Raw genomic sequence first — 27,990 nt, 5'->3', positions numbered from 1 at the left:
GGCGCTGGCTTGTGAGTCCCGCTTCCCCTCTCGAGGGCGCTGATTGGCCAGCGAGCTCAGCGATTCTCTTATCCTGCGTAAGGGCTGAGTAAAGCGCATTAAAGAAGCGCGCGGAGAGCGAGGAGCTTTAATCCGGAGTTTGGGGAGGGAGACCTCCTTTGGGGGCGCTTGACGGAATGGAAGCCGAAATCAGCCTTTCTCGCCCTGCTGGTTCTCCGAGTTTTGCTGGGTAAGTGCCCCCCTTTTCCTCCAAAAAACCTCCCTTTTATTCTGTTGTGAGGGAGGTTGGAAATAATAAAAAATAACGGGTGCGCCTGCCAGAAGGGGAGCAAACTTTCCTTTCGTTCTTAAAAGAAGGAACTTTAGAGGTATCTGATCTTGGGTTTAGCGCAAGGAAGGAAACTCTTCTTTCCAAAGAAGCCCCCTCGGATCCTTTTAAAAAACTCCCGGCGAGTTTCCTCTTTGTCCTTCTTGCTGGCAGTTACGAATGGCCCTAAACGGCTCCGAGATGTTCGTGGTTTTTCCCCCCCGAGCGCTCGCTTTCGTGCCTCCCCCCCCCCTTAAGACGCGCAATTTTTTCCTTTTTATGGCTTCGCTCGGGCTGCTCCGAAACACTGGCTGCAATGTAACTTTTTCGCTTGGGAAGTGGGTACGGCGACGGACCCTGCAACAGTTTCATGCCTCTCTTCGAAACAGATCCGCCGCCTCTCCGGTTTGCTGCTTTCCGCGTCTTCGGAAAAGCCCGGAACGAATTAATGACCCCCCCCCCCCCGCCCCGGCTCCGTTCTTTCAGCCCCATGGCTCCAAAAGGCGGCGGAATAACATACTTTGAAACGGCCTGGGGAGGCTCAGCGCTCACCCACCACCTCCGCTTGCCCGGTTTGTGGTCTCGCCCTCCTGGCTTTTTCCCATCCGGAAAAACGAGCAAATCCAGCTCCGTTTTGTTTGCTCGCTCGCTTGCCTGCTGCTGGGGCGGATTGCAACACGGCTCCAAAGGAGAAACCCACCTTGGGTCGAAGGCGGAGAGTCGTAGAGGCGTTTTGCAGGAGCACTTTCTTTTTTTGCAAACAGAGGTCTTCTAAGGACTGCCCCCCCCCATCGGCTACTCTCCCTTCCCCAGTCGAAATTGCAATGGGGGGGGCGTTCACCTAGCAGGAGGAACTCGCTCCCCCCACCCCCGCCGCACTCTTCCCTGGGTTTATTTTAGGTCAACCCCATTCACGCCCCTTCTCTCCCGCTGGCCCACTCCAGTCAGCCGCGCCATTAACCCAGCTCTATGTAGTAGCTCTTTTTCTGGGAAAGCTGGAAAAGGATCCTTCTTATATTGCAAAGGGAGCAGAATAAGGTTCTATCAAGCAGTCTCTAGTTTGTGTTGGGGAAGGAGTGGATTTTCCCTCTTTGCGTGGCTGGAGTTTGCCAGTTGCTGTGCCAGTCTCTACTGCCCTCTGCAGGTGAGATCCAAACTTGTGCATATGATTCGTTAAAAACTAACTCTGCATACACACCTTCTTCTGGACAGATCAGAGCAGAAACCCATGCCAGCATTGTTGTTATCCCCACAAGATTTTAACCTACAAAGCTCAATATGAATTGGGACCACAATACCTGTCGGAGCACCTCTCCTGGCTTCAATTTACCTAGACACTGTGCTCAGCCTCCGGGGCCTTCCTCCAGGTGCCATCTCCTTGAGTGGTTTGGAAAGTGGCAACTAGGGGGAGAGCCTTTTCGCCGGTGGCCCCCTGTCTTTGGAACAACCCCCCTGCTGCAGCTCGCCTGGCACCTAATCTGCCATCTTTTCAGTGCCAGGTTAAGACATCTGTCTTTACAGAGGCCTTTAAAGATCTCCTTGGTCATTCAGGGACCAGTTATGTTTGGCTTGGTGCCTCTATCAATGGTTCTTGACAGTTTCTACCGTTTTAATGTTCTTTATATTAATATTTAATTTTAATGTCTATTTATTGTCTTTTTATTGTTTAATACTTGCTGTAAACTGCCCAAAGACCTTTGGCTATGGATGGTATAGAAATGAAATAAATAATGATAATACTCAAAAGCAAATAAGCTGGAATGTATATTACCATGCCAAGATCCCTACCGTATCAGCCCAAAGTTATTTAGCCAGGCATTGTGTTTGCCACAGTGGCCAGCCAGATTCGTACAGGGTTTCGATTTCTGAGATCACACTCTTTAAGTGGGTAAGTGAATTGATGGACTTGGAAACAGGGTAGGGTTGCCAGCTTTTGCTTGGGAAATTCCTGGAGATTTGGAGGCAGTGCCAGGGGAAGGCAAGGCTCAGCAGGACGTGATGTCATAGAGACCTCCCCCCTGAAGCCTCGGTATCCCTCTGGGGAACTCTAGTCTGGAGATTAGTTGTACACCTGGGAGACCTCTAGACTCCCGCTGATGATCAGCAACTTTGAAACAAGGGATAATGTTTCAAGAGCTTTGCGCCACTCTAAGGACTGCGTGAAATCTTTTGGCATCTTTTAGGTTATGAAAACTGACGTGTGTAGCCTATTCCTTTGCGCTTGTAAGCACCGCTGTGTTCAGCGGGACTGGCTGCCAATAACAGTGTGCAGGATTACGGCCCGCTCAGTCTCATACGACCAATGGCAATAAGTTGCTCTATGAACAGTACTCATTCTGGGAACAACGGGGATCTCACATGGCTCCAAATATATACAGAAATATCCTAGCCGTGAGGCTGAATCTTGCTCCCCAAAAACCATCATCCGTCAAGTTACCCCATTGTTATTCTGTAGTGGGTTCATTCTAAGGATGGACAAGACACGTGGTTTAATTCACCTGATCTTTGTGGGCTGTTGTTGGTTTTGAAAACGGGCCATTATTTTATTTACAGTTTCCCTTTCTCACTGAGACGCAAGGTGGATTACACCATGTAAGTCAATACATTCAACAGGATGGGGCAACTAATAAACAATTTATCGAGAAGTGCAGTGAAATTCTCTTTGTTGAACAACATAGTTTATGTAGCTTTGGTCCTATAAAAACTGAGTATACATAAGTATTGTACTTCCTGTAGCAGATACCTATTAATACGGATTATTTTGCTCCCTCCCCAATAATGTTTCTTGTTGTGAATTTCGCTGATCTGGCTCAGTGAATAGAGCAAGTATGAAGGGTTAGTTACCCAAGAGGTCAGAGGGAGATGCCCGTGGAGGAACTATGACACTTCTTAAAAATCGGGAATGCTGTAAATACACAGAGTGTCTCCTGCTCTTAGATCAAGATGGGTAGCCGTGTTAGTCTGTCTGTAGCAGCAAAAAAGAGCAAGAGTCCAGGAGCATCTATAGGATTAACACAATTTATGGTAGGGTAGGAGCTTCCATGAGCCACGGCTCACTTCTTCAGATACTGAAGAAGTGAGATGTGACTCACGAAAGTGCATCTCCTGCTCTGATTGGATTTGGGCCAACTGCAATGCTGGATTCTTTTCAGATGAAAAGGATCTGGATTGGAGGAATTTTGACTGGTGACCATCTTTCTGTTGGAAGCTGTCTTCAGCAGTCATTACAGATCAGTGACAGCTTCGGCACACACTCTGGATCTCTGTAGAAAGGGAAGGGCATACATGGTATTATTGTGCTGTCTATGAAGGAGGATGTGTTTACATGAACGCATGAAGCTGCCACTCTGAGTCTGACTTTTTGTCCATCAAGATCAGCATTGTCCGCTCAGACTGGCAGCAGCTCTTCAGGGACTCAGGAAGAGGTCTTTTACATCACCTACCACCTGATTCTTCTAGTTGGAGATACCAAGGATTGGGACCCGTATGCCGAGCAGATGCTCTTATCGCTCAGCCACAAACCCTCCCCAACTGTATAGGACATAGCTACAGTGCAAACTTATTTGCTGTTTTCTTCCTGTTCAATTCCTCTGAAACCATCCTAGGAATTGTAGTTGGTGAGGATACAGAGAATTCTAATGTAGAATTACCTGACCTGTCAGCTGTAGCTTCTCACCTGTGAGATGAGAGTGGCCTCCTTTGCTGGGGGTGGGTGGGTTAAGCTGAACAAAGATGCACTGTGCAGTTGAGGGGGCACCTTTTATCTTTGCTGAGCACAGCATGGAAAGAGGTGATGTGACCTTTGATACAGAATCCCCGACTCCCCACGTAGACCAGAGATGGAAAGAAATATCTTTCACTTTCTCAGTGCATTGATATATTGAGAAGGAAGGGAAATTCCAACTCTTCAGTTACAGATGGGGGTGACATTTGGGTTATAAACAGGTTGGGACCAGCTACACACACCAAGAATGCTCCTCTTACAAAGCTGCCTCAAATTGCCTTATTGTCTCTGCTGTCAAAGTAGTCAAGCAATCTGTTAGTACGGAGCAGGCAATTGTAATTTCTGCTCTGATGTGGAGTGCACATCCATTGCCTCTAGCAAAGCTGTCTTCTTTTGTAAGTACCTATCTATTGTAGATGTCCAATACAACAGAATGCACCTTGGATAACAGGCCATTTTGATTTTGCTAGTAAAACTGGATGCTTGGTTACATTACAATTGGGTGTCCTCATCCGCATATTGATGACGTTCAAAATTGAAGCTCCGAGTCAGCTGAGGGGGGGGGGGGGCGCATACAGTTCCACCAGGCCTGTAAGATTGAGATGTTCCGCCAGGCCTATGGTAGTGGTTGAGGTCTGGCTGGGCTTCCTGGTCGGCCTCTCTGCTGTGGCCTTGGTCCGCTATTTATCTGATACATCTATAACCTGCCTGCCCTACCCTTCCCGGTTGCTGAACAGGTGTATAGTTTTATTACCTTGCTGCTGTTGGATGGTTTACGGCTTAAAATTGTATTTTGTGCATAGTTCTGTATTAATTTTATATTGTATTTATGGCTATTGTATTTTAACAGCGTTGTTATCCGCCCTGAGCCCCCTTATGAGGAGGGCGAGTTAGAAATTCAACAAATTAAATTAAATCTTTCCCTCTGCTTCCTGCATTCCATGGCTCTTTCTACCCTGTTGACATCAGTGACGTGTATGGGTTTTCTGGAAAAAAATGATGCAAAGTTTAAACAAAATAATTTAATAATATTAACAAAAGTTAAATAACGCTTGCAAATGCAACATGTACTAGCCTGGGTTATGTACAAGCGTCTGTCATATCCCACATTTAGGCCTGCTAACATGATCGATTTGTGGCACAACAACTCCGACAACTATATTTATTATTTATTTATTTTATTCAATTTATACCCCGCCCTCCCCACAAATGGGCTCAGGGCGGCTAACAACATTAAAAAATACATTAAAATCACGAAAACATAAAATCAACAATATTTTTTTAAAAAATCATTAAAATAGTCCAGGAGCAGGCTATTTAGACAAATATTGGGAGTCCGTATACGGGCATAGCAGATAAACAGGCTATATTTACAAATGTGGATTGGAAAATTTTCCATGGGAAAATGTAGCATCGGAAAATTTTCTGCCCCATATCATTGCCTGTTTATGTCTTTTCCTGCAAAATATTCTATATGTCTGACCAGAGGACCCCTGTGTGTCTCTGACCACCTTGCAGTCCATGAAAGTTTCTAGACTAAAAAATAACTAGTCTTTAACACTTCATAAGACTCTTATGGTGGCCTTACATCTATTAGATAACTGCTTAATGATTAAATCCAGTCTGGGCTGGTCTTGGAAAAACCAACAGGAACTCCAAGCCACTTACAACATTGCTTTTCCTACAGAGAGGTAATTTCAATTTAGGAAAATATCTTGTTTGTGAAATGGCCTTTGCAGAATGCTGCATGCTACCTTGATAGCTGTCTGCAGCCTTAATGACATGTGTTCCCTTTGTCAGGTTTCCAAAAATGATGTGCTTTTCAATGGCCTATTTGGTTTGTAAGCCGCCTCCATACCATCAGCATTTGTTTCTTGTTTGTCTTTTGCTTGCTCCAGAGCACAGCACAAGATGAAATGTGCCTAGTCCTGAAAAATGGGTGTAGGGGGATGATTTTGGGCTCCCCCGGGAGCAGCATTACCCAACACCCAGCAGGAGTTTTGGGTAGGCATGTTGAATGCCGATGCTATGATGGCATGATGGCACTTCTGGATGTTGGGAAACTCCTGGCGATTTGAGAATGGAACCTGAGAAGCAGGGCTTTTTTTCAGCTGGAACGCGGTGGAACGGAGTTCCGGAACCTCTTGAAAATGGTCACATGGCTGGTGGCCCCGCCCCCTGATCTCCAGACAGAGGGGAGTTTAGATTGCCCTCCGCGCCACTGAGTTCCACCACCTCTTTTCCCAGGAAAAAAAGCCCTGCTGTGCGGTTTTGAGAGGGGAAGGTCCTCAGCAGGGTATAAGTCCTCAGAATTCAAGCCACCCTCCAAAGCAGCCATTTTCTCCTGGGGATCTCTCTCATCCGGACAGCAATTGTAATTCTAGTATGTCCTGATGGCAGAAATCCCTTCCATCAACTGAAACGGCCGTTTGACCTACACCTCTGTAATTTGAAAGCTATGTTCGTGCTTTGGGAGCATTTTCCATCAGTTGTGTCCTATTTGCTGTTACCTGGAGCTTCGAGTAAAACGCTTGGCAAATAGCAGCTGGGTGTTGGTTTTTCTGATCTGTTGGGGCTTGGTTCTGTGCCGAAAAAGAAGAGAGAACACACTTTATTTCAGGAACTGCCTGTACAGGCTGCTCTGGAGAGCTTAGAAACCTAGTCTGTAGGCACAGTAGTCCGCTTAGCATGAAGCTGGAGATTGTGAGGTTTGTTCGGTGTATGTTTCCAAGAAGGGAAGCAATAGTCCCAAAGGCCTTGTTTTTGAGCTCAAGCACCAGTCAAGCAAGCAAGGAGCAGACAAAGGCCATTTCCACACGTCCTTAAAGGGACAGCCTACTCACTGAACGCTGCCAGCTTTTCCCCTTCAGTCCGCACGTCTCTGTTTTCAAAACGGTAGCGAGCTGTTTGGCTTTTGTTTTGTTGGCGGCTTTTCGGGGACCGCAGGAAAGCGCGTTCTCAGAAAGGTGCCGAAAAAAACGGAAGCCAAACAGCCTGCTACCGTTTTGAGACTGGAGACGTGTGGACTGAAGGGGGAAAACCAGCAGAGTTCGGTGAGTTAACCATCCCTTTAAGGATGTGTGGAAACAGCAAAGTAGGAGTAAGCGTTGGGTGATGGGACTAAGGCAATCTTAACTCATTGGCAACAGGTCATGAGGGGAATGCTCAAGGCTGACGACTTATTCTCAGTTGGCTTCAGGATGCCTTAAATGAGGCTGAGCAGCACCTGAACCTGACCAGTCCGTGGAAGGAAGGACTAAGCAACCAGCAGGTTATCTTCTTGGACACGTAGCTTGTTTTCCTATAGCTATTTCATGATAAAAACGTGCAATATTCGGTTTTAGAACTGAGGTAAACTAGGAAAGATTGTGTAAGGCTCTCTATCAACTGCTAAATCAACTTTCTATGCTATTGCTATTTGCAATGGGGGTCCTTGAAGAGGGAAATGGACGCTAAATCTTATCAGCCTTTGTCCCCTTTAATGCACTAACACAATAGGCAAAGTGCAAGATTTATGACACTGGCTAATGGAATAATTGCACGGGTGTGTGCCTTTTTGAGAAGCTGCTTCTTTCCAAACAAGACGATTGCAAATCTTGGATCATTGTATCTTGCCTGAAAGTAATCCTGCCCATTTACCTCAGGCTATGGCCATTACCAAAATTATGTCCTAGTGAGATTGGCTGTGGAAGGTGCTGGGCCGTTTTCAAACAAACATGCATGCATGAAGTTGCCTTTTCCCAAGTCGGACTTTATCAGGGTCAGCCATGCCGGCTCTGGCTGGCAACGGTAGCAGCTTTCCAGCGTCTCACAGGGAGGACTTCCGCATCAGCTCTTTCTTGACGCTTTTAACTGGAAATGCTGCAGAACTGGACCTGGGAACTTCTGCGTGAAAAGCAGCAGCCCTACCGTTGATCCACAACCCTCATTCCTCATGCACTCTCAGCCTAACCTACCTCACAAGGTTGTTGTGAGGATAAAATGGAGGAGTAATAGGTAGGAACTTTAGGTCCCCGCTGGGGAGAAAGGTGGAGTATAAATGAAGTTAAATAAATGCTTCTTTGGTCTTACGTGTACCGGGGCATCCGAAATAACGTATTTGGGTTTGAATGGGCACATGGTTTATGGTAAGACACCTGATGTAAGATAATGACAAATTATATCAGTAACACTACTAGGGTTCTTTTTTGTATTAAAAAGCACTTTTCAGATGAAAGATTTTCTTAAAGAGCAGTACAGAATCCAGTGTATATGTGTCCTTTTAATTTTAAATTTTAACTAAATTGTACCAGTACTGCTCTGTTCTTGCATAAAACTCTACAGTTCAGCTTGCAGCATACACTTAAATATATAGAGATTTCCATAATAGTGACTATTATGAAAGATCAAACAAAAATGGTTGTGGCTGAAAAACTTTCCCCAGGGAGAAATAGGTGTTTCTTGGCATAAGCACAGAGAAAAGTAGCCGAAGGCCTGCTTAAAGCAGGCAGAATTATTTTCAGACTAGGAGATGATCCCAAACAGAAAGCCTTCTGGGGATTTTTAAAAATTATGTAAGGTAGTTTATTTTGGGTGCGTAAAATGAAATAGTGTGGGTAAGGGAGCAAGCTGGAATGTGGTGTCGGACTCGAGGCTAGGTATGAGTGAATGGTGGAGAGTCAGTATTTCTTCCTGGAAGAAATGAATGCGTGGTTACAATCTTGACATCTATGGCCTTCCCGCATAATTGCTCAAAACATGATGCACCTGTTTGTGCGGCATCCCACAAAACATCCTCAGGTGAGGTTTTGGCAACAGCATCATATCCCATCAGCGAAGAATAGGTTGATGTATTGTCGAAGGCTTTCACGGCCGGAGAACGATGGTTGTTGTGGGTTTTCCGGGCTGTGTTGCCGTGGTCTTGGCATTGTAGTTCCTGACGTTTCGCCAGCAGCTGTGGCTGGCATCTTCAGAGGTGTAGCACCAAAAGACAGATCTCTCAGTGACACTTTTGGTGCTACACCTCTGAAGATGCCAGCCACAGCTGCTGGCGAAACGTCAGGAACTACAATGCCAAGACCATGGCTATACAGCCCGGAAAACCCACAACAACCATCAAAGAATAGGTTGGTGTTGACCTTTGTACTAATCAACTTTCCCTGCACCCCATTCTTTTGTAAAAGACTGCAGTCTTCCAAGAAAACAGTTTCAAGTGGGTAGCCATGGCCGTCGTCATACGGCCATAAATTTAGCACCATCTCCCGCTGAATGGTCACCTTATTCCGGTTCTGTTTAGATTTCGCCATTCTCCCCAAATCACGCTTTGTGACTCTTTATGTCTTCCTCATCTGCTTCCATGTGAATGCCCTGGATCGACTGTGAATGCTTCGCAATGCCAAAGCACTCACTTCTCCGATCATCTGTCCCACCTAACGCTGATTTTCCCACCCCACACTCCCACAAGCCCCAGTGCGACCTGCAATTAAGCCTCAAAGTAATTTTTTTATAGCGCTATTGCGATATTCTGCCATGCAAGAACAACTGAAGCAGTTTACACTGAGTGAGTACGCTGACATTTCCTCTAAAATTTTAGTGCCAAGTAGCTGTGGAATCTCTGCTTTGCTGCCCATCTTGCCCCCCCTTTAAATATATATATAAATGTTGGCCCAGCATAACATTGGTATAATGGAAGTATGATATAGCGCAAATATGCGAAAAAAAATTAAGGGGTGGGTGGGAATTTTTGGCCCCGTTTCCAAAGGCACTTTGACTGCCCGTCAAATTGCGCTTTTCCCTGTTAATGTGACCGACTGGAAGAACAAGCAGTTGTCAAAAGATGGGAGAATCCGTTCTGATAACAATAACAGAGGAAACTATTTCTAGTGCAAAACTGACGAAATAAGGGGCCGTGTGACGATGGCCCATGTTGGTCTGCAGTAGAAGATCAAGATTTGAGCCCAGTAGCACCTTAAAGAACAGGATTTCCAGGGTATAAGCTTTCAAGAGTCAAAGCTCCCTTCATCAGATAGCTGACAAAGGGAGCTTTGACTCTCTAAAGTTTATACCCTGGAAATCTTGCTGGGCTTTATGGTGTTACTCAGGGCTTTTTTTCTGGGAAAAGAGGTGGTGGAACTCAGTGGGTTGCCCTCGGAAAAAATGGTCACATGGTTGGTGGCCCCGCCCCCTGATCTCCAGACAGAGGGGAGTTTAGATTGTCCTCCGCACCGCTCCAGTGGCGCAGATGGCAATCTCAACTCCCCTCTGTCTGGAGATCAGGGGGCGGGGCCACCAACCATGTGACCATTTTCAAGAGGTTCTGGAACTCCGTTCCCCCGCGTTCCCCCTGACAAAAAGCCCTGGTGTTACTGGACTTGAAGCTTGGATTCTTCCATGTGAAGTAGGCAGTTGTGGGGAGTATGCAAACTAACCTCTGAAACTTAACAAAATGGAATGGTGCATTTGACCAAGTCAGGGGATATGACTGAAGTGAGGAAGGTGTTATGGAGAGGGAGGTATTATGCCACACAGTGGCTCTCCAGAAACTAGAAACAATTTTTTGGTATCTTTTAAAGACTAACGTGTTTACTGTAGCATAGGCTTTTGGAAGAGAACCTACTATGTTAGATGGGCCCACAAAAACTTGTGCAAAAAATAATGCACCTTAGCCAAACAAGATTGCTGTTTGCTTTTGCTAGGACTGGAATGGTTGCCATAAATATGTCACACTATTAAATTTACAAAAACCCTTCCTTATCATATGTCCTCCTCACCTCTTGAAACCACTGATTTTCCCATGATGAAAACACACAGCTTAAATCCAGCAGGAAATCAGATGAAAAGATGGGGCACTGGGCAGGGTGTGTGTGTGTGTGTGTGCAATATCCAGAGATTGTCCCGATTGTCTGGAAAGCTGAATGTGAAAGCACAACACCACCTTTCACCTTTGGTGATCCACACCTTTACTACCCCTTCCCTTGACGCGTGACATGCTTTATGAAAGATTCCTCCTCTTCTAAATTGTTACAGGCATAACCTGTTCTTGTATGGAACAGTTGGGCACCAGCACTACATAATGCTAACAATTCCCAAAAGGGTATTGCACTGTACTTTTACAGAGGCTATGGCATTCTGCTACACGGTGACTCTTTCCTTCTGCATGGTAGCACAAATACCTCCAAGGTAATAAAGATTGTGCTTCACTAATTCTGGAAAGGCATCATTCTTGTAACCAAAATTAACCTGCAAATAGGTTCAAAATCAAGAACTGCCAGTACATATGCATTCTGTGTGGTGGCCCTCACCTTATAAAATACACATATCAAAAAACACAGCAAGATATAGTTCAGGCAGGTTTTTCTCCTTTGTATCAGCAAACAAGTTGTGAGTGTTGAGAAGTGGGCAAAGTTTTCTTAGTGCGCAAGGCAAGTCTTTCTAGAAAATAACTTATATCTATCTTTAAACACTATAAATACTTTTCCTTCTCTAAAGAACGAAAAGGATACAGCCACACAGCCAAGATTGCTTACTAATTTAGCACAGAATTTTTTAAAGTGCCAACAGAGGTTGGCACAGAGCTGGGCTTACACGATGTACAGTAAAATGTAACTAAAGGCCTGCAGCAGACTTAATGTTCTCTAACTATGGTTGACAGATAGGTCAACCAACAGATAGGCAGTGGGGTCATGTACTCCTTCTCTTCGTGCTTGAGAACTTCCACTGATGGCTGTAACTAGAGCCTGCAAACCAAGTACAGATACTGATGCGATACGAGAACAAAAGCTTTACATTTGCATCACGCCAAAATGTGTTGTACTGTGAGAAGCATGTGTTTTGTTTCTAAAGCTATTGCCTGCTGAATGCCTCAGCTTTGTGAATGCTTAGTGGATGACTGTGACAAATGAATACATGATAGAATGTCTGTACAGTACTGGAAGTAATCATTGCGAGATGTTCTGCCAAGTCTTAACAGTGTATGTGAATGAATTATGCCAACTATTCAGACGTCTGATGGGTTGGGGCATGTAGTATTATGATTTTTTCCCGCCAGTTTTTGCAGTGCTTGGAATTTCTTCTGGAGTGTGGGCAGATGCTCTGATGTGCACTCAGAACTTCTATAATAGATATCCCCCCATTTATGTTAACTTCAGTAATGTCTCTGTAGGCAGAGGACGTGATGGATTGAGTTGATCATGTGTGCAGCGCTGGATTTCGATTTTTGGTTGATTTTTCCCTCTTTCACATTATCCCTCCTTGAACCTCTGTCTTGCTTTCTGTACTTAACTGAGAGGTGTGTTTATGAGTGCAGAGGTGATGGAGAAGCTGCTAAAGAGAAAACTACCCAATGAAACAACTGATTGAGGCAACTGCTTGCACAAATGCATAGCACTGACTTCCCATTGATTTTCTTGTAGCTTCGTTTATTTCCCAATATCACATACATGACTAAAGGAAGCGTGTTTGCCCAGCAGTCAATGGGTGGTAAATAGATTGCATGTGTGTACGCATACAGAAACATTAGCTTAACTGGGTGCAGGTGTGCGTGTGTGTGTCTGGGTTACTTTACATCCAGCCCTCTTTGTGAGACGTAGTGAATAGAGCAGTGTTTCTCAACCTCTTCCGACCTCGTTTCCTTCCGGTGCCCCCCCCCCCGTCCTACTGGTATAAAGGTAGCCTTATAAAGGTATACCTAGAATATCAAATATGTAGGTTTATAACAAAATCTGGAGTCCTTCAGGCCTCCCAATAACTCTGGGGAAATTGCGCTTTTTCTTCCTTATATGGCATACCCCTGCTCTTTAGCTCCCCCTAGTGGACTCAGGGTTACACTTGCATGAAGAAACAGCACCCCACACACTGTCTTTTCTGCTTTCTTTTCTTGGTCACTTCTCTGTTTTCTTCACTTCTCACTTCCCTCTGTGGCCCCCTAGTCTCGTGCCGTGGCCCCCCATTTATGCAATTTTTACCTGTGGCCCCCTTGGAATATCCTGGGGCCCCCTGGGGGGCCATATGGCCCCAGGTTGAGAACCACTGGAATAGAGTACTTGTCTCTGAGCCTGGAAAAATCTGGTATCAAATTCTTTCTTGCCTACTAACAACTTCCTAAATGATCTTGTACCCCTCCCCGTTAGACATCTTCCCAGGGTTGCTGTTGGTAAAAAAGAAAAACAGCCTAATCCTGGAAATGTTGCCCTGAACTCCAGGAAGGAAGGCATTCTAGATACCTGTGATTTTTTGGATCTCCCAAAGTTTATTGCTAAGGCTGAGATATTTAGAACAGGGATTTATTCTCAACAACTGGCTTGGTTTATGATGTGGGGATGATGCATCTTCCCCCCCCCCCCAGAGCCATGTGTTCTTGTAGTTTAGCCCTCAGCTGTAGTTTTAAACGGACTTAGTACAGGGCATTGGTTATCACATACAGAGCTCTTCACGGCCTTGGTCTGGCATACCTACAGGACTGCCTCCCTCCCTATGTTCCTCCGCAGCAACTTCGCTCCTCTGAACAGGGTCTCCTGCAGGTGCCACCCTGCACATGGGCGAAATCAACAGCAGCTCATACAGGGCTTTCTCTGTGGTGGCCCCTTCCCTGTGGAACAGCCTGCCTGAGGTCAGGAAAGCCCCCACTCTCCTAGCCTTCTGCAAATGATGCAAAACCAAATTATTCAAAAAGGCTTTTTTATTGTAGTTGGGGAGGGTCTCAGTTGCTCTGCTACTAAGTTAGGGACCATAAACTTCACCCATCGATTTCACGACTATGTTATCTTATGATGAACTCTCTGTTGCTTTAAATATGTGCTCCTGTGTCAGCCCTAGCATTGTTTATGTTCTGTTTCTGCATTTCTTCAACTCCGTATTGGATTCATGCTAATGATGTATCATTGTAAACTTGTGTTTATTTCCCCTATGGCACTGTTTATGAAATTGTCCTTGATACTGACTGTACTAATCTCACACTGTGTAATCCGCCTTGAGTCTCAGTGAGAAAGGCGGACTATGAATGAATGAATGAGACACACTGTAGACTTATGCTTCATTTTTGCTCCGTATCAGATTTCTGTTTATTTTCAAATATTATCCTATCATATGTCTCAGCTGCAGACCCTATTGACTTATACTATGTAATCAACTCTGAGTCTCAGTTAGGGTTACCAACCTCCATGTGGGGCCTGGAGGTCTGCCAGAATTACAACTGATCTCCAGACAACAGAGATCAGTTCTCCTGGAGAAAATGGCTTCCTTGGAAGATGAACTCTATGAGCAGAACCACAAGTGACAAAAGGCACAGAATGGACACTTGTCAGCTTCCCTCAAGTTTTGATGGGAAATGTAGGCATCCTGGTCTTGCAGCTTGACTCTCCGACTGCTGTCCAATGGACTTTTCAACTGTCACTTGTCCAACATTCCGCCAAGCTGCCTACATTTCCCATCAAAACTTGAGGGAAGCTGACAAGTGTCCAACCTGTGCCTTTTGTCACTTGTGGTTCTGCTCTATGGCATTATACTCCATTGAGAACCCTCCCTTTCCCAAATTCCATTCTTCCCAGCATCTACCTCCAAATCTCCAGAAATTTCTCATCCCAGAGTTGGCAACTCTAGTCTCAGTGAGAAAGGAGGATTTATAAATAACATAAAACATTTAAAAACTAGATTATTTTAGAGGGTACTGGATATAAAGCGGGTTTTTTAAGTTGTGCCAAGCTGCTAGTACAAAGGAGATAGGACAAATATGGCATTCTTCCTTTTGTGAACATAAAGAGCAATTAGTCCAATGTTAGTCCAATGCACTAAAAGAGATACAGAAGTCCCTTGCGATGTGAAGAGCAAAAGAACAATGTGGTGGTCCTTTGTATCAGCAAAGCTGGAGGTTAAATTAGAGTAGTGCAACCTGGGAATCAGTGGTGCTCCTTCGAACCAATGTGCCATTTGAAGATCCCTCTTCCTCCAGTGGATGCATCCTTTTTGACACCTGGATCTGCCTATCTGGGGAAATAGCAAAAGTAGCAACAAGCAACTGAAGAAAGTGTTGGCTTCAGGATGTTGCTTGGGGAGATCAGAGGTTTCCATTACCACACCAAATGGAAATTCCACAATGATCCAGATGTGCTTGTGTGCAGGCAGGATGGGTTCTTTTCATATGATCTTGTGCTGGAGACCAGCAATAGAACAAGGACAGGCCCCGTAAATTGGCCTTACCTAATTTGAAATCTAGCATGTAGTGCACCTTTTTAAAAGTGGAAAATAAAATTAAAGTTCCATGATTAATGCTACAGATGGCTTGTGGGTAAGAAAATGAGTTTCACTTAAGAAACAAATGAAAGTATCATTTCTTGCCTTTTTACTCATAACATGCAGCCTTTTTGATACTAGTGGTTTGAAATGCAGTCTGTAAAACCTGTGGGTTTTTTTCTTTCTTTCTGAATTAGACTCGCCTGGAGACCCATGCTTTGGCTAACCTCATTCTCCTTGAAGTTCTTTATAATGACCTCTTTTCCAAGCACAGCTTTTGAAAAGCATGCTTCCTTGTAAATGACTTGACTTCCATGTTCAAAGACCATATGCAATTGACAATTGGGGAGATTACCATTATAATAGCACCTAGATATCGCAGCTTTATTTAGTAAGAAAATTCACCTTTGCTGTTAATCTGAACTCTCTTTTTTTTTAAGGTGGTATGCACTGGTCTTCTAGAGACCTGGAAGTATACCATTATAGCATTCTGTTAAAATGTGAAATAACTGCTTCCAGACTGCACCATGTTAAGAGAGACAAACCTAGGCTATGGCAGTGGCTTTCAAGCAATGGTTGAGTCCTAACTCCGGGATATACTGTAGGCTATACATTCGTGCCAGGAAATAGTGAAGCCCGGGAGACTGAGCTAATGCAAACGGTGCTTCCTAGAACATTATCTATCATTTGCTATGACATGCAGAGATTTACAGCAGACTAGCTTGAGTGGAAAAGGATCCCTGGAAGTAGAAACTTTTGGTGTCACTGGGCTAGGATATAATTTTACATTAGCAACCGAGGTGGAAGAAACATAGGACAGCATGCCATCTTGCTTCCCCAGTTGCAACAAGAACAGCAATTGGCTAATAGTCCAGGTGGGTCTGTACAACACTCCTTGTTCTCATGAATATTTTTAGCTTGCCAGCTGATGGTAGGCTTGTAATGGCATTCTGTCATAGGTAGCTGCTGAGTATTTAATTCGTTCAGGGTGTGTGTTGTGCCATTCATATCACCCAAATAATGAAGAGCTTAACTCGTGCTGCAAAAGAAAAGTGCTGACTTCATTTTGTGTTTATCAAACTTGCTTGTGCAGCTTTTTCTGTTACACACCCACGAAGGGCAAATCTTGGCCGTGCTGATTGGTGCTGTGATTAGGAATCGACTCTCTTGCTTAAAAATAAAAGCTTTTCCCCGTCGCTCTTACTGATGGAATTTTGGTTTCAAACTTCAAGTTCAGACCATCTGTAACCCATACGATGCCCGCTCGTAGGTTTCTAACTGAAGCACGTTCCCTGTGCTTTTAACATGAATGTAAACTTGTTTGGTGTTCAGGCTGGCATGCCAGCCCAGATTTCATAGAATCACAGAGTTGGAAGGGGCCATACAGACCACCTAGTCCAACCCCCTGCCCACTGCAGGATGAGCCTAAAGCATCTCTGACCAATATTCATCCAGCCTCTTCTTGAAAACTGCCAGTGAAGGGGAGCTCACCACCTCCTTAGGCAGCTGATTCCACTTTTGAACTACTCTGACCATGAAAAAGTTCTTCCTAATATCCAGCCGGTACCTTTGTGCATGTAATTTAAGCCCATTGTTTCGGGTCCTACCCTCTGCTGCCAACTGGAACAGCTCCTTGCCCTCCTCCAAATGACAGCCTTTCAAATACTTAAAGAGAGCAATCATGTCCCCCTCAACCTCCTCTTCTTCAAACTAAACATTCCCAAGGCCCTCAGCCTTTCCTCACAGGGCTCAGTCTCCAGACCCCTGATCATCCTCGTCGCTCTCCTCCGCACCCTCTCGATTTTGTCCGCATCCTTTTTGAAGTGAGGCCTCCAGAACTCCACACAATACTCCAGGTGCGGCCTGACCAAGACAGTATAGAGAGGGGCTATGACCTCCTGCGATTTCGATGCTATGGCCCCTTTGATACAACCCAGGATTGAATTTTATGGCACAATGTTCTTCTTTCTATGTATTGTCGAAGGCTTTCACGGCCGGAGAACGATGGCTGTTGTGGGTTTTCCGGGCTGTATTGCCGTGGTCTTGGCATTGTAGTTCCTGACGTTTCGCCAACAGCTGTGGCTGGCATCTTCAGAGGTGTGGCACCAAAAGACAGAGATCTCTCAGTGTCACAGTGTGGAAAAGATGTTGGCAGGTCATTTGTATCTACTCAGGAGGGGTGGGGTTGAGCTGAGTCATCCTGTAAGAGTTTCCCAGGGTGTGGAATGCTAATGGCGGGAGGCTTCACTGTATCCTGAGGAGGTTCTTTTGCATATGGATTGGTACTTGATGTGCTAATCTTCTCTGCAGGGCTATTGTCGGGGATAGAATGTTTTGTTAGCCTGGTGTTTTTCAGAGCTGGAAACCATGCTCTGTTCATTCTGAAGGTTTCTTCTTTCCTGTTGAAGTTTTGCTTATGCTACAGCCATTCTTCTTTCTAGCTTGGTACCTTCAATAAATACATCAAATCAAAGCTCCAGTGACTATTATTCATGCCAGTTAGCTTCAAGCATGAATGCTGCAAGTTTAATCTACTTTAATAGTGTCCAACTTCTTTGGCAACTGCTCTAAACTGGGATTGGGGTGTCCTAAGGTCTGCTGGCATTTGCATGAGTCAGACTGTGGGTTAAGAGCCCTCTTGGTGGATCTTTTGAGAATGTCCCTTCTTGGTTAACATTTTCAATTCCATTCCATTTATTTCCAGTCCACTCCGGTGACCACAGCACACAAACTAAACAGAGCTTGAAACATAAGCAAAATATCCTCTCACACAGAGGTGCCCTTTTAAAATCACACTGCAATAGATAGGAATTTTGCCACTGATAATATAATCTTTTCCATTTGTACCAAAAAGCAAATACAAAACCACAAATTCAGATGACCTTCCAGAGAGTTTAGACATTCAGGGTGCCAGCAAATTGGATTGAAATTCAGAATAAAGACTACAAAGACAATAACACATGCTGAACAGACTGTATGACACTGGTCCCACAAAGACATACCCTTTCAAATTAAGGAATGTGCCAGTAAAGCATAGCATCTTCCTAGTGAAAACCTGTCTATGTAGGAACAGTCAGCACTCTTAAAACTACAGACATATTCTAGTCCTAGTACATACTAATATATTCAGCTTGCTGCTGGAACAGCTTGCTGTATTCTTGCGTTATAAATATGTCCACATTCTTGAATGCCTTTATGACAGAAGGGTAGTTAAAAATTCTATAATAAACTATGACGTTCTAAGCCTGGGAAAGTGTCACTGCAATGCATACTGCTCTATATATGCAACCTCTGTTGTCACTGTGTGATTTTGTTTCTAGAACTCCCACTCCTAGTATAGTGTAGAGTGAGTTACTAAACTCAACACATTCCCATTTTACAGATGTGGAACTTAAGTAGTAACTGCAGCTGCTGTTTACGGTTGTATGTTGCTTTCTGTGTTTATTACATGTATATTTGAAAATAAAATGTAAAGCACAATGCATCCAGAACTATGTGATTATCTGTGTGTAGGTACAGTACAACAGAAGGTAAAAGCCAAAATCACTTTACTACTGAGAGCAAACGGTGTGACTCTGGCATAATTATCGCGAAGGCTCTACTTAAACATTACAGCACCACACAAGTCCTGACTCTACCTGTTATCTTTCCTATTTATGGCCCTGAATCTTAAAAATACTGCCTCTACTGTTTTTCAATGCAAAAATGAACCCCTTTCCTCCCAACCTGAAAACGTGGGCTTATTTTCTTTATAGCAAAAAGTAGTAAAAATGCATTAACTTTTAAAAAGCTGTGTTCTATTATGGGATCGGAGAAATGTCAGTGTCGCATTACTTGAATTACACTTGTGAAGAAGTATAGTTCATATTTAAAATGAGTTGTTTTTCTGTGCTGCAGATGGTCAACCACACTTGACGGTACTCTGAACTCTTCCCCATGCCCACCTATGTTGTGGACACAAATCTTTTTTGGAAAGTGAAAGTGGTCCCTGGTTCCCCAATCCCCGCCCCCCTCTGGCACACAGCTTTTTAAAAATTGAACGTTGGGAGAGTTTTTGTGTAATCCAATAGAATGGAGGAACAGTGCAGCACCAACTCGATCCTGTAGGGATCTCTTTCAGACACAACAACGCAAAACGCACGACGCGCAAAACTCGCGTGAGAAAACGCGATATTTCGCATTTTCCCCGTCACAATCCGGAAGAGGGCGGCATGAAGCGACTTAAGGTTAGTCATCTGGAATCGGCCCTGGAAAGCCTCTGGTGGTGTCTTTCCCTCAACAGCCAGGCTAGCAAGTGGAGACCTGACTTCCCTGTTCTGAGGATAAAGAAGGGTGCAGTCCAAAGTCCCAAGGTACAGAGAAGGCTCACAATCTGGGAAAGGAGAGGAGGTAGAACTGTAGGCCAGTGTTGCTCTCCTTTTTTTCTTTTTTTAAACCAGTGTGTTTACGATACTGAACACTTCTAATTCTACTGGAAGCATTGAGTTGTGTACGTTGCATCTTCTTGGCCCGCTTCTGCAGTGTGAGGTACGGGGAAGTGCTAATACGAATGGTGAGGGTAAAGGGTGGCCACGGCAGGCAGGTGGATGCAGTAGGATACAGTATCTCTCAATCCTCCCCTCTCCTTTTTATTTGCAGTCAATGGATTTGGATGGTGTCTTGTGTTCGTTCTGCCACAATTCCTAAATTTGAGGCGGTCTGTAGGAAGGAAGAGTAATTCAAGACCAATTAATTTCTGGCATGCTTTTACTTGCTGTGTTAGCTATTGACTTCAGACGGGGCTTCGGGTTCTGCTGGTCAGTTCTGATTTCCTGAGCGGCATGCAGAGTTTCTTCTGCTTTCCATTTGGTTTAATGGGGGGGGGGGGGGTGTCTGCCTGCCTGCTTCAGTCAAGGTGGCTTTAATACGAGCGGGGCAGAGTGTGCATCTCAGATGTAGCAAAGAAACTTTTAAAAGCAGCATTATCCAGAACACAGCCGGTCATGGTGAAATTCCTTCTTTGGCAGCACATGGCCTGAAGAGGTGACTAGTGCAATACTTGAGGGTTGGGTTGGCGCCCTGTTGAAACGGCAATCTTCCTGACCATGTTTCTTACGGCCCTCACAACGGCCCAGTAAAGAGCACAGCATTGTCCAGGAACTGGGTCTCTGGTAAGCATATGGTATGGAGGAAAACTGCAGGGGAATTGTGCACTCCTTTGTATTCAAGCATGGCTGGAAAGTGAGCTTTCCCCTGACAGGAAATGGGTTGGCTATTGCCTGTTTCCACAACTTTTTAAAAAAAACTATTATTCTTAGCTGCCTTGAACTATGTGGAAAGGCAGGATATAAATGTTTAATTAATAAATTCCTTTGAAGATTGAGGAGAGGTGAAACTGAAGTGTCACGGCTTCTAGTTCTGAGGCGTTTTTTGACTCCCTCCCTGCCCCCTCTCCTTAATGTATCTTTTTCCCCCCTCAAAGAGGAGGCTAGAGGGGTGAATGCTTGTGGCCGCCATTCCCTCAGAAAGAGAACAAGGGCAGAAAATGGCAGCTTGAGTCTCTGTCCTGCTTTTTGTGCCTCCACAGGGAGATGTGGCTGTCCTTCTCATCTTTTGTCCCCTCAGCCTTGTGAGGGAGATTCGTGGAGTGGCCTTTGGAAACTTCCTTTCCTGGACTTGAAGGCACGAAGATTTAGTGCAATTTTGTTGTGGTGTTTGTTCATGGGGTGGACAGATCACGTGTTTAGCGGTCACTGGGCCTTTCCAACTTTTGGCTGAGCTTTTGATCCTCCTTGGTATATACTTGATCCCAATTGGGTGTGACCAGTACCCTAACTGCAAAAGGGGTTCTTTACCTCAGAATTCAATATGGCTTCTCTCAGAGGATGATGGCAGGTGCTTCTCCCCCTTCCCTCTCAAAGATTTCTTGCAGGCATTTTCTCCCATCTTGAGTATCCTTATGTTGAAGGAAATTTCTTTACGGGCTACGTGGAGGCTTTCCACACAATTCTGAATGGTGAAAACAGACATCCTCTCTCTTATCGCAGAATACGTATGAGGACTTCTTGGACAAAATGAGTAGCTTGCCTTTCAAATTTAACTTCCCTTTCTTGGAAATTCTTATCCCAATTTCTTAATAAGAAATTGATTTTGTGCAGGGTCCTCTGAGCTGCTCCAATATTATAAACTATCATATGGGACAGACTTTTCCCAAGCTCTCGGTATTTTGGGGGGGGGGGGTCCCTGGGAGCAAGCAATTGAATCTAATTTCCCTTCTTATTGCACTGTTACTCAGTGGTTTTGCCAGCTCAATTGAATAACAGATGCCCCCTTTTAAAATAACACACATCTTTAAAATATGATGAGAATGGGAAGAATATCACCAGAAGACATTTTTGCTTTTAAATGGTACTTGGTTTTGCAAAAGTCAGATCAACTAAACAGTGCAAATTTAACCTTTGCATAGAATTGTGTTAGGCACTTTTGAAATACCTTAATTTAGACTCTTAATTCCATTTATACCCCACCTTTCTTCCCAGTAGGGACCCAGAGCGGCTTACGGAGGTCTCCTCACTTCCCATTTATCCCTGCAACAACCCTGTGAGGTAGGTTATGCTGGGTGTGTGGAATTGGCTCAAGGACACCCCGCAAACTTCCACGTGAGAGCAGGACTTTGAACCTGGGTGTCCCAGATCCTAGCCCAGCACCATTACACCACGTTGTCTCCCGTTTGCACTTTTATATCTCGTACAGCACAGTGGCTATGACTGAGCTATGAATCAGGAAAGCCTTGTGCTGAATAAACTTGCGAGGTAGCCTCAGCAAGACGTAGTAACTTAAGTGTTTGTGTGTGCTATGATTACAGCAAGATTATAAGTTTGTAATGCACTCTGAATATTCTGAAAGCCCATCTACAAGTGCTTAAGTATTTTTTTAAAATTTAAAAATATGATTGCTCTGTAATTGCTTTAAGGGCTGTTCCTTTGTTCACAGTGGAAAGTATCGGTCCGGGAAAGGGCTAAAGCACTGCCTTCCTGCCTAGTCTCTGGTTCTGAGATTTAGGTGCCTGTAAGGCATGTCATTGCTAAGACTGAAACTGAGAAGCACAAAAAATGGGAAAGGGGTTAAGTAGCCCCTTTTTCTGTGCTTAAAAAAAAAAAAATCAGTTCGCAGCCTGTGTGACTGCAGTATAAAAAGAAAACGTTCATTAAAGGAACTGCATGTAGTTCCACCCAAGTACAGAAGCTTCTCTGGGTGCCTATTTGAATGTTTGTAGAGTACCTGTGCACAGCTGGCACTAAACAAATGTTGAATTTGAGGCAGCATGTCAATACTCTGAGAATTTTTTTTTAATGGTTATACTGTGCAGTAAAACCTTTTCTCAAGGGGCTCCTGGTAGGCAATCAGTGGTAGTGTTACGTTCAATGGTTGCTTTTAACTGAGTACACCAAGTTAGACTAAGTTTTAGCGGAACTGTGGTAATGGTGCAGCTTCAATAGGGTTGCCAGCCTCCAGGTGGTGGCTGGAGATCTCCCTGAATTACAACTGGTCTCCTGGCCACAGAGATCAGTTCACCTGGAGAAAATGGCTACTTTGGGGGGTGGACTCTATGGAATCATGCCATGCCAAGGTCCTTTCCCTCCCCAAACCCCACTTCTTCCAGGTTTCACTTCCCAGATCTCCAGGAATTTCCCAATTTGGAGCTGGCAACTCTAAGCTCCAACCATCTGATCACAGAAAGCACATGTCGTTCTCTCCTCCCCACATTTCTGCAGCACCGTCTGAACCCCATAAAGATAATTCCTCAGGTTAGGGAGAGGCGCAGCAGGCTGGAATGAGAAGGGTATGAAACTGATCTTTTCCCTAAGCATATCTGCGATTGCAGAAGAAGAAAAAGGCGCGTGCACATTCACCCTTCGCCCTCTCTGCCTCCTGCTCTCTAACCTATGCAGCTGTTCTTCCACATGGGTCCCATGACCCTGGGAATGACCGGTCCAAGTTTCAGAAGAGTCTGCAGGCATAGAGAGAAGCACACAAGAATGTTGCTGATTCAGTCGTGCCGATGGATTTTATTTCACACTGACCACGCGAGCTAGCAAAGGAAGAAGTTTTTAAATTTAAGTGCTCCTTCTAAAGAAATACCTCGCCAGCCCCTGCAGCTCAATACCAAGTAATAATGTGCAAGAAATCAGTATCACTTGCTTCTTGTCATTAATTCTTCCCAGAACACACCAGAGCAAAGGTAATGGAATACAACAAGCTTGGTCTAAGATAGTGGCCAAGGCTGGGAGAGCAGGCTTAGTAGAGATCCAGAGAACCCAGGCGTCTATTAGATAGCTTGGCGGTGGTGGTAACAGGTGGGGAAGCAACTTTAATTCTTCTCCTACCTTTGCTTTTTATTACAGCTTTATAAATGCAACCAGCTGGGGGGGGCAGGCTGACTAAGCAGCGGGTCTGCCCCAGAAAGCAGAGGGTTGGGGAAGAACAACCCCCGACCATTTAGTGGATTTCTGATCCTACATTTCCAGGCCCAGGCTTGAACACTGAACCTTGCCCAAAGTTCAGTTCTTATCACCTCTCCTGTACTGCAACACTGGGAGAAAGCTGACTTATCTTACAGGGCTAGTATAACTTGTTCCGAGATAATGAAATACGTTGAGTGGTCAAAGTGTTGATTACTGTGTACAGCATTTATCTGAAGCTCCGAATCTTACCAACTGGTTATGGGATAGCCAGGAATGTGTAGTGCAGTGAGCCTTCCTTTTGTGCTAGAGATACTAGTGTGGGAAACTTCAAGGTTTGCCCCTTGGTTTAATATGATTAAAAAAGATCATTGTAAGGCCTCCTACTTAACCAACATAACTGTGTATAATCTTAGGAGGACCTTTACTTCATTGAGCTTTCAAACAATGCCTACGGAGATGCTAGTGGGTCGATATAAAAAGATGCCAGTTGACGTCGAGAACTGTGATTCTCGAAAGCTTATGCTACAATAAAATTGGTTAGTCTTAAAGGTGCTACTGGACTCTTTTTGATTTTGCTACCACAGACTAACACGGCTAACTCCTCTGGATCAGTTGACCAACGCATCTGTATATGTGGTCATTCAGTGGAAGACTTCCCTCATTATATCCTGGCTTGCCCTTTATGCACAGAACCTAGGAATAAATTCCTGTCTAAGATCTTGTTTGCTCTACACCCCTTGTCTGACTCTCATGATTGTTACAATGCTCTCCGACAAGGATTCTTTTATTTCACTAAGACTGGCGCTTTTTGCTTTAGCTGCTAGGAAGATCAGAGCAAAGGAATCAGCCATTGATTCGCTGTGATTGCTTTTAGAAGGTTTTATTAATTTTAAAGTTTTTTTTTTAGCAGGGCATTTTATGTGGTTTTGAAGTGTTTGATTACCTGATCATTTTGATTATGTATTATACTGACATTCGAGAGTGTTTTGATATTGTGAAGGCCAATGACCATGTACAATAAAACGAATCTGACTCCAGTGCGGGAAATGCCTGGTGCCCAACTGATGCAGCTTCCAGTTAGAAATTTCCAAGCAGCAAGGACTCCAGCTGTGGAAGCTGAAATCATGCTACTCTTCTTTTAAAAGAGCCAAATAGTTCTAAAATTGGGCTTTTTTAAAAAAAAAATGGAGTAATTATCATTCCCCTGTTCTGGTTTTGACCCTTTTTCGGTGGGTTTTTATGAATGGCAATAACGTCTTGTTAAAACCATTTCCTTTCCTGTGTCTTTTCTTAGACCCTCGCATCCATCCCTTTTCTGAAGATGTAAGAGAGCATCGGCCCTGAGATATTTAGGTTGCTTGAAGATGCAGCAGAGGAAGGAGTGTATTTGGCAGGTGCTGTCCTGTAGACTCTTCTGTGTCCCTTCCGCGCTAGCAAAACAGCATTTCAGGAGAGAGGTCTTATAAAATCATTGTCTTGACTCTTGTTGATGCTACAGTCCAAAAGAAAGATGCTTCTACAATGAATGCTTCTCCTGAAAGAGTGACTGTAAACTCTCCGACAAGAACGCCATTTAAAAACACTAATCCTTAACTGGAACAAGGAATAAGAGACGGCACCAAAATGTACGTTAATCCTCGAAGAGTTAGAAGATGCCAATTTATGCAGATATTTGCCACTTGCTTCATACTCTGTCTCATGATATTTTGGGGACCACTAGATGACAGTAGTATTGTGGGCCATGTGAAGTCCTACTCGTATAGATACCTCATCAATAGCTACGCTTTTGTGAATGAAAGCCTGTCTGTTAGCAGGGACAGCATGGACAGGATAACAAGCTATCAATACTTGATCAATCACCAGGAGAAATGTCACCAGAAAGACATCCTCCTCCTGCTGTTTGTTAAGAGTTCACCTGAGAACCGCTACCGTCGAGATGCAATTCGACAAACATGGGGTAATGAAAAATATGTCAGCTCCTATCTAAATGCCAACATAAAAACCCTGTTTGCATTGGGGCAGCTGAAAGACTTTGAACACAGGGAAAACATGCAAAAAAGACTTCAGATGGAAGATGATAAATATGGTGATCTGATTCAGCAAGACTTCACGGATACGTTTCACAATCTGACCATCAAGTTACTCTTGCAGTTCAGCTGGGTCAATAAGTACTGCCCTCATGCCAAGTTCATTATGTCAGCAGACGATGACATTTTCATTCACATGCCAAATCTTGTAGCATACCTCCAAAGTCTTGCACAGATAGGAGTTCAGGATCTCTGGATTGGGCGTGTCCATCGTGGATCACCTCCCGTAAGAGACAAGACCAGTAAATACTATGTTCCCTATGAAATGTACCCGTGGCCTGCTTATCCTGACTACACAGCTGGGGCTGCGTATGTAATATCCAGCGATGTGGCCGCTAAAGTATACGTGGCCTCACAGACGCTTAATACAAGCCTTTACATCGATGATGTCTTTATGGGTCTCTGTGCCAACAAGATGGGAGTTGTACCACAATATCACAATTTTTTTTCTGGGGAAGGGAAGGCTCCATATCATCCTTGTATTTATAACAAAATGATGACCTCTCATGGCCACGTAGAAGATCTTCGCTATCTTTGGAAGCAAGCTACAGATCCAAAAGTGGAAAACATTTCTTCTGGATTTTTTGGCAGAATGTATTGCAAAATAGTTAACATCATGCTGCTATGCAGAATACATTATGAGGACACTTATCCCTGCACGGCTGCCCTGTTCTAATACTTGAATAACCAAAGTGGACTTACTGAGCCAAAAACAGAATGAGAGAAACCCCTTAACTGGTTTTTTCCAAGATGTATATACCAAAAATGTATGTAAAATGTGAATATTTGCCTCTAAACCAAATTTATTCCATTAACAGCTCCCTCAAAGTACCCTTACAGCTGTTTGAACCCATTTGTTCCCATCTGTCCTGGTTTGTATATCACCATCCAAATGAATTAAAATTTGGCTAGATACCTATTAACAACTCAAAAGTTTACACTTCCGAATGCTGAACTACCTGTAGGGGGAAAGAACTAGAACCTGGGAAAATGCAGGCTTCTTATAAGAAGTCCGTGTATTGTATTTTCCTCTAAGACAAGTAACATCTATTGGTGTGAAGGGGTTTCTCCCCCCTGCAAGTTAGTTAATCGGCATTTTCTCCCCTTCTCCTTCCCCATCAAGCATTATCTCACCTTGGTTCTACAGTGACTTGATTTGTTATGTATTATAATACCAAAGACTGCTGATCACTTAAAACAAATCTTCAGAAACGTTAATGCTACGTAATAGGTGCTAAAATGCTGGCTTCAGACACTGGTTCAAACTAAGCCAGCGATACTGATGACCAAAACTAAAAGGTATCTTCGCTCACCGCTGTAGCCTTCCACCATAAACTATTTGCAACAGGAATACATTCGCAAGAAGATCACGCTTCATCTCTGAGTTCAGTAAAACAATTTATACTGCGAGAAGCTGAACTGTAAAATAAACGTGTCTTTGAAAGGTACGTCTATACATTCCAACACACGCCTCCCTTCCAGCCCATCTTCTGCCTGGGCCGTTTCCAGACGGCTTACCTGCCTCCGGAACGTCGCGCCATCTTGCGGGGAAAACGCGAAATATCGTGTTTTCTTGCGCGAGTTTTGTGCGATGTTGTGCAAAACTCGCGTGAGAAAACGTGATATTTCGCGTTTTCCCCGCAAGATGGCGCGATGTTCCGGAGGCAGGTAAGCTGTCTGGAAACGGCCCTTCAGTCTGCTAGCTTCCCCATTCATTGTGTTACTCTTAAACTTAAGAAACAGGAGTACACTTTTTTAAAAAAAAGGTGAAGAAGGCTTCAGAGGAGTATAAGTGTGTTATATAGTCTTTGCTAAGACTACAGAAAAGTTCTAGAGTGGCACATCCGGTAAAAGCTATGATTTTTGGAAAGCGTGAGAGTATACAGTACTAAGTATGTCCAGCTTAGATCTTTCTGAACTTTAAAAATCTATGTCAGCTTTGTACAGAAATGCACTGTTCCCTTCAAGTTTGTTAAACTTCTTTGCAACAAAAATAGGTATATTTTCCTCCTATCCCAACCTGTGTTTCTCCTTTTTAACTGTTAAGAACAAAACAGCTACACCTCCAGTTTACAGAATGAGATGGTTATGCCGTGTCGTTCGTACAGCTCCAGCTAAACCTTTCTGCTTTCCCACCACCATTACGCTGTTCAGCAGTTGCTAGGTTTCACAACCTTGAAGTACGTAGGATGAACTAAATGTATCTTTTTACTGGTAAGATTC

General features: G+C 44.2%; 2 protein-coding genes across 4 annotated transcripts in view; one reads left to right on the top strand and one right to left on the bottom strand.

The window, feature by feature from the left end:
• Positions 1-27,990, bottom strand: part of MCF2L2 (MCF.2 cell line derived transforming sequence-like 2) — a 272,166-nt gene that overhangs the window by 131,591 nt on the left and 112,585 nt on the right. The window lies entirely within an intron of this gene.
• Positions 107-27,311, top strand: B3GNT5 (UDP-GlcNAc:betaGal beta-1,3-N-acetylglucosaminyltransferase 5). Of its 3 annotated transcripts, none has more exons than XM_054982303.1 (3): positions 127-229; positions 21,755-21,820; positions 24,975-27,311. In XM_054982303.1, exon 3 carries the CDS (start codon positions 25,304-25,306, stop codon positions 26,441-26,443), a length of 1,140 nt encoding a protein of 379 aa, XP_054838278.1. In that variant the 5' UTR covers positions 127-229; positions 21,755-21,820; positions 24,975-25,303; the 3' UTR covers positions 26,444-27,311. The 3 variants fall into 3 exon arrangements, with proteins under 3 accessions (XP_054838277.1, XP_054838278.1, XP_054838279.1); XM_054982304.1 differs by lacking the exon at positions 127-229 and adding an exon at positions 19,743-19,763; XM_054982302.1 differs by lacking the exon at positions 21,755-21,820 and having other exon boundaries at positions 107-229.

This window comes from Eublepharis macularius, chromosome 6 (assembly GCF_028583425.1).
Source record: "Eublepharis macularius isolate TG4126 chromosome 6, MPM_Emac_v1.0, whole genome shotgun sequence".
Lineage (NCBI taxonomy): Eukaryota > Metazoa > Chordata > Lepidosauria > Squamata > Eublepharidae > Eublepharis > Eublepharis macularius.
Note: the sequence above shows the minus strand (reverse complement) of the source record. Positions and strands in the feature narration are given on the sequence as shown.